Raw genomic sequence first — 7,356 nt, forward strand, 5'->3', positions numbered from 1 at the left:
TATTTTTCCGAGCATTAAATGAGCTTAGAAAATTCTGTAAAATTTATGTACTAACCTCCGTGTTGTGGGCTTCGTGTAGGCATCCTCAATTCGAGGAAATTCGACAGTTGTCCGGGTTTGTGAATTTCCGGCCAGACAGACCCGCTACCGGAAAAGTCTCCGAACTGGATCGAGGTTTTGGCTACCCCACCATTGTCAGACATCCCGAGCGCGTTCCCAAAGTTGGAATCGGCAAAGGTAAACCCGAACCTTGCTTTTTAGTAATTTTCTAGTGCTTAAATAGGATTAAAAATTCATAAAATATTCTTGGTAGCTCAGAAAACTATGATTCTTTTTGCAATAGCCTAATAATATTGCTAATGACCGCGGGGCAAAGTTTTAGAATTTTTAGAGCTTGTTTGGATAGTTTTTGCAAAAATGATCAATTATAAGGATTAAATTGAAATTTTACATATTGTGATGGATGACTGAGTTAATGGGCCCAGGAGGGGCTGTGTGATGTGATTGAATTGTGGATATATGAGTTGCGAATATAGAAGTGTGTTTTGAGCCCCTTTTTGCAGGTTAGGTAGGTCCTAGGTATAGGGGAGACTCTGCCGGATTTTTGGCACGACTTAGGACGTATTTGGTCTTTTTATGATTTGTATTGAGTCAATTGTGTTAACTAATTGTAATATAATCGTCAGGTGAGCCGGAACAGTCTTCTTCCTCCGCCCAGCCACCACAGTGACCGCTGTCAAGTCTGTGAGTAAAATATTAATTTTAATTGTAATTTCGATATTATTATATGTTTAAGCATGCCCATGCATCACTTATATGTATGTATTTATGTAGTTAAACTCTAGGCACGTTTTATGTTGCATTCATAACTGTTAAAGTGCCATGGATGTTGTTGTGGTAATTTAGAACAGTGTGTGTGCGTTGGCGTGCGTGTGATGTGGTGTGTACTATGGATAGGACGGGTAGTCACGGCTTGAGATCTTCGCTGGGACCCGATCCTTCGGGGGTAGTCACGGCTTGAGTTCTTCGCTGGGACCCCAATTTGGTTTATTAAGCGAAAGTCCGGCTTGAGTTCTTCGTTGGCACCAGGTTGGATTTAAGAGAGCTGTATAGGGGATCAGCTCTCATATATTATGATTGATATTACTAGGTGTGTGAGTGCTCCAAATTACCTTTTTGCTGTTATGATGTGAATTTATTGCTGATGTTATATTTCACTCTACAGGGTGCATTAGTTTCAGATAATTATAGAGATTATGGTTAAAATTGATATTTTACTCTCTGAGTTGAACGCTCACTACTGTTCAATATTTTTTCCATATTTTTTAGGTTAACCTGCTTTCTCCCTCGCATGTTATTTATTCATGTTTGTGTAATTCTATAAATTTCTAGAATTTCCGCATGTGGTAGAAATATTTAATTGATTTGGATCTGTAATATAAATTATTATTTTGGACCTGTAAAATTATTATCACATGCATGTTTGATGGACTGGATGAGGGAGTTGAGCTCCCATTTATTTTTATGTTGATATGAGTATGTGGAGGGTGAGCTGAGCTCCCCAATTGAGTATTTATTTTGTTTACAGATCGGGTGAGTCAAAAACTCCCCGTTGAAAGGTCTATTTTGTGGTCGGGCTCTGTCCGGTTGAATTCTTGAAATTGGGCCCAAATGGGCTTTAGAGTTGGGTTAATGAATAGTTAGACTTACTACGGAACTTGGGGCTTTAGGCTGGCCCAGGTCCTAGTGCCGGTCCGGCCCATAGGTTGGGTCGTGACAATTGGTATGTTTGTGAAAAAAATAGAATAAAAGGAGAAAGATAATGAGATTTAAATCGTTAATAAAAAAAAGAGAGAATAAAATAAAAATAATTAAAGGAGCGGGGAGGATTTTTTTTGTTTAATAAGGATTTAAACCCTTACAATTTCACTTATAGTATATTGGTGAGATAGTAAAATATGATAAAATCTTTATTAATAATTGATTCATGAAAATTTTATAATATTAAGGCTTCATTTTGTTTCGTAAAAAAATAATATATATAAAAAATATTTTTCATTATTTGATTACAATGTTAAGTTAATATTATGCATTTATATTATTCAGGTATAAATATTTTCACATTGTACTAAAATTATCCAAATTTAGAAAATCACTTAATTTTCTATCTTTTGACCAATAAAATATATATATATTTTTTGCCCCAAACATAAAAAAAATGCAGAAAATATTTTTTATGAAATAAATATAACTAAGTGTATTGATTTGATTTGAAATTTTATATTGAATTTTCAGTAATTTAGTTTATTTTTTTTATTTTAAGAAATTTAATTTATTTAGTTTAATTTTATGAAAAAACAATTGAACAAAATCAAATATTTTATTTTTCTAATTAATGATTACTATATTTAAAGTTAAATTTAAAACAGAAAATGTAGTTAAAATTTAGTTTGAAATTAGTTCAAAATAAATGTAAAAAATAAATCTAAGATGAAGCTTAAATTGAATTGAATTAGTTTAGTTTGTTTGCTAAAAAAGTTAATTTGTTTAATTTAGTTAATTTTCTTTAATGAAATTCATTTTAGTCTATTAAAAAAATATAATTTATTTAATTTTTTAAAATTAAATCGAACAAACTATATAAACATTCATTATAATTTTGCAAAAACTATTATATACAATAAATTGCCGGCATAAAAGAAGTAATCCTTTTGTCCATTTAGATTTGAATGAAAAAAATATTAAATAAATTTTTTGTACTTTCAATTGAGGATTAAATAAATTTAAAATTTAAATTAAATAAAGATAAAAACTTTTAAATTAAAATTAAATATTTTAATTTTCAGCAAAAATTTAAAATATCATTTTCTCTAATTTTTAACAATAAAATAATAAAAATAATAATTTTAATATTAAATAATTTTTATTCATCATATTTTTCAATTTTTAAATTTTATTTTAATTAAAAATAATAAATAAAATTTAATATTTATAAGTTACAAAATAATATTTTATTATATGAGTATTTATTTAGTTTTAATGAAAATTTTTAATTTTTATTTAACTCAAAATTTAATTTAATTTATATTATCATTGACTGAAGATATATTTATTTATTTATTTATAAATTTAAATAACATGAGAAATGATAACTTCAACCAATTTGTCAAAAAAAAAATTACAAAAAAAAAAAAAAAAAACAGTTCAACTAGGAAGCTATTCTAATTTAAAAGTGCTGTCCACTTGTCCAGCACTAGTTGATAGGCTGCGTGGCTGCTTGCTGGACGAAGTTGGTGGAATGAAGGGTCGGATTTCGTTCACGTCAACTTCTTACTTCTTAGGGCCGTAGATGTGAGAAAGGTGCTTAGTCCGCAGTCACCTATAGGCTATAGGAATGGGAACCACAATTTGTTGACTGCTTGGATGGTGGCCAGTGTTTATATAAGATTTTATTTATCTCATTAAATTATAATTAAAATTAATTTATTAGAACCTCATAATTGGAATTATCATCCATCATCTACTAATTATGAAATTAATCACTTAATGCATTATTTGATTTATTAAAAAAAATATTACCCATAAAATTATTATTTTATCCTTTTTTTTTAACTGAAAATAAATATTGCATTATAAGATCCAAATAATAATGCAAAGAATTAATTATTTATGAAAATTTTATTTAAATTCAGATTATTATAAATTTAATATATAAATATATAAAATTTATATATTTAATAAATAAATTTAATATAAATTTTATATTTAAAATTCACAATAATAAATTAAATTTAAATAAAAAAAAATTTATTATTTGTTCGGTGAAAATTGTATCTACGTTGCCCTGTGGGTCGTGGCATGGCAACCCCCGGAGGGTAGTTGGCAGATGGGACGCATGAATTTGTCAGTCACTTATTGACACAATTTAGTATCGTGTCTCCAACAATTTGGGCTATACAAACGTCCTTTTAGTTGACTTATATCATAAATCATCCTTACAGTAATTAAATTAATAAATTTAATTAATTATGCATTGGAAGCTTGAATTCTATGCAGAGTTTAATAAAAAAATGACATTTTTAAAGGAAAATGATATTTTTAAAGAAAAAATCTAAAATTTAATGAAAATTTGCAGAGTAATTTAATTCTGAAATTAATTAATTAATTACCCCTCATGATTAATTGAATTATTATAATTTATTAATCTCTTTTTTCATTATTATAGTTATTATGCGTAAATTACATAATAGTATAAATTATAATCACGAGGGGTAAAGCTTAACGCAAGAAATATGAGCCGTGCGTAACATGAGAATTACGAGTCGTGCGTTTCACAACTAACTATAAGAAAGCACATGTTTACGAGTGCAAAAACTCTCAGCAAAAATAGTCATTCTCCCTCAAGGACCGAGTCTCCGAACCAAATCTACATCCTTCACGTGTCCCTCTCTGCCGGACATGGAGAGGCCGCTGCTTAACGGAAGTCTCACCTCCGGCGACGGAGACTACTTGCCAGTGAGGAGTTTCAAGGAGATAAAGTCTGTATTTTGGATTGAGACAGTGAAGTTGTGGAAGATTGCCGCTCCAATTGTGTTTAATACCCTGTGCCAATATGGGATAAACTCGGTTACCAACATATTTGTGGGTCATGTTGGAAATTTTGAGCTTTCTGCTGTTGCCATTTCTCTCTCTGTTATTGGCACCTTTTCTTTTGGATTCATGGTTCGCACTTGCGACCCTCTTCATCTTCTTTTTCTTCTTCTATTCCTTTTTTAATGCGAAAGGGGGAAAAAAGATACAAAAATTCTGGAAAAGAGAGAAAGAGGGATTATTTTCTTCTTTTTAATTCCAGTTTTCATCATTTTAGAATCTACCCTGTTTTGTACAAGCAACAGATATGAGAACCATTGTAGATTTTTTTTTTTTTTTTTTTTTTTTTTTTTTTTTTTTAAGACTGAAAGTTGTTTGCTTTTCTTTTTGCTATTTGATTTTGATACCAAAAAAAAAACTGACGCTTTTCCGAAAAATTGCAGCTTGGAATGGGGAGCGCACTGGAGACGCTCTGTGGTCAAGCTTTTGGTGCTGGGCGAGTTCACATGCTTGGTATTTACATGCAGCGGTCATGGATTATCTTATTCGTGACTTGTATCTTCTTGTTGCCCATTTACATTTTCGCTAGTCCTATATTGAAGCTCCTTGGGCAAGAAGAAAGTGTCGCAGACTATGCTGGAAATTTTACTTTACTAATTATCCCGCAGTTGTTTTCACTTGCCATCAATTTCCCTACCACAAAGTTCCTTCAGGCTCAAAGCAAGGTTACTGCGCTTGCCTGGATCGGCTTCGTGGCTCTGATCCTGCACATTCCTTTGCTCTGGCTCTTGATTTTTGTATTTAGCTGGGGTACAACTGGTGCAGCCATAGCATTTGATATTACTAATTGGGGAATGGTTGTGGCTCAAGTTGTTTATGTCATGGGATGGTGCAAGGACGGTTGGCAAGGATTTTCTTGGTCTGCGTTTAAAGAGATTTGGGCTTTTGTTCGGCTCTCACTTGCCTCAGCTGTTATGCTTTGCCTAGAGATTTGGTATATGATGAGCATTATTGTGCTCACTGGCCATCTTGGTAATGCAGTGATTGCAGTTGATTCCCTCTCTATATGGTGAGTTAATTAGTCTTTAGATTTTACCAAATCACAAAATATTCAAATGTGTTTATCATAATTCATGGCAATCAGATGCCCTATAACGGCATTGTTTAGTGGCTCAAAAGTTTTTTTTACAGAAGTTGGATCCTTCCTATTGGTAATCATTCAATTTTTATTTTCATTTTTGGCGCTTATCTCACTTGTTTCCCCCTATTTCAGTATGAATTTCAATGGTTGGGAGGCTATGTTGTTCATTGGAATAAATGCAGCTATAAGGTAAACCAAAGGAACTCTACTTTTGAATGAATATAACTAACAAATTAATTCAATTACTATGTTACGATGGGAGGATATATTCCTAGGGATACATGGTTAAGTAACTGGATGGATGTTTCAAACTTCAAGAAGGCGTTAGCATCTTTGTGTCTCTGGTCTAGAAAGTCCTGCAAATATTTTGTATTTCTTTCTAATATGTTTCATGGTTATTCTGTAAGGTTTGGGATTCAATGAGTATTTGTCTTCCTTGCTTTGCCACTACTATCTCTAAAATATTTTAAAATTCTTTTTCCTCTTCAGCGTTCGTGTCTCCAATGAGCTTGGATCAGGACATCCAAGAGCAGCCAAATATTCCGTATATGTGACTGTATTTCAGTCCTTCCTCATTGGAATTCTTTTCATGCTCATCATATTGATAGCCAAGGACTATTTTGCAATCATTTTCACTAACAGCAAAGATCTGCAAGTAGCCGTCTCCAAGCTAGCATTTCTCCTTGCCCTCACCATGGTTCTTAACAGTGTTCAGCCAGTGATAGGAGGTACAATTGGATTTCGCCGCAAAACTCACATCATTCATTTTCCAGCCTCTCCTTATTATGGTTTTTATGCTAATTTTGTAGGTGTTGCCATTGGGAGTGGTTGGCAAGCATTAGTGGCCTATATCAACATCGGTTGCTACTATATTTTTGGGCTTCCTCTTGGTTTCCTGCTTGGTTACAAAGCAAACTTAGGAGTGAAGGTACAGTAACTTTGTTCCACCATTTCTGTGCTTGCTTGATTACCTTCACCATTATGATTCAACCTAACTAGCCATTGCCACATTGTTCTTAGTTTCTGCCGTTGCTAATTGTATATTGCTTTTATAGTTGCTCGTTCTTAATGATTAGTTGATGTAGTAAGTAAAGGGTTCCATTGCTGTAGGGAGTCTGGGGGGGAATGATAGCTGGAACTGCTTTGCAGACCTTGCTGCTCTTGATAGTACTTTACAGAACCAACTGGAACAAAGAGGTAAATGGAAAAATTTCCTTAAAAGTGATGGACTGATAATCTTGCTATGGATGACCTTTGATTGTAGTTTTCAGTGGTCCTTCTTCCATGATAAAGAAGTATAAATTGATTTTGCAGGTAGAGCAAACATCAGAGCGCGTGCGGAGGTGGGGTGGACAAGAAGTGGACAAGGAGAATACTGTTGATGGTGTATGAAATGTGCCATTTGAAAAAGCTGTGAACAATTCTATAGGTTCCTCCATTATTGTTTGAACGCCTCCAATGGTGGAAACTTTAAACTCTTATGTAGCAGTTGTTGCTTGATCTCTTGATCTTGCCTCTAGAGTTTAATGCGGCAATGTACTTGTTCAGCTTGTCGAAATTTTTAACTGGCATGAATGCTTTTTGTTCATGCTTTTTCTCAATTAGATTATTGCAAGTTTCAGATA

At 32.7% G+C, this 7,356-nt stretch overlaps 1 protein-coding gene across 1 annotated transcript; it reads left to right on the top strand.

The window, feature by feature from the left end:
• The first annotated feature begins 4,319 nt into the window (after positions 1-4,319).
• On the top strand, positions 4,320-7,356 carry LOC110658169 (protein DETOXIFICATION 35). The gene is made up of 7 exons (XM_021815674.2): positions 4,320-4,722; positions 5,034-5,659; positions 5,864-5,920; positions 6,221-6,459; positions 6,541-6,659; positions 6,842-6,928; positions 7,046-7,356. The coding sequence occupies exons 1-7, from the start codon at positions 4,459-4,461 to the stop codon at positions 7,121-7,123; spliced, it is 1,470 nt and encodes a 489-aa protein (XP_021671366.1). The 5' UTR covers positions 4,320-4,458; the 3' UTR covers positions 7,124-7,356.

This window comes from Hevea brasiliensis, chromosome 17, assembly GCF_030052815.1.
Source record: "Hevea brasiliensis isolate MT/VB/25A 57/8 chromosome 17, ASM3005281v1, whole genome shotgun sequence".
NCBI lineage: Eukaryota > Viridiplantae > Streptophyta > Magnoliopsida > Malpighiales > Euphorbiaceae > Hevea > Hevea brasiliensis.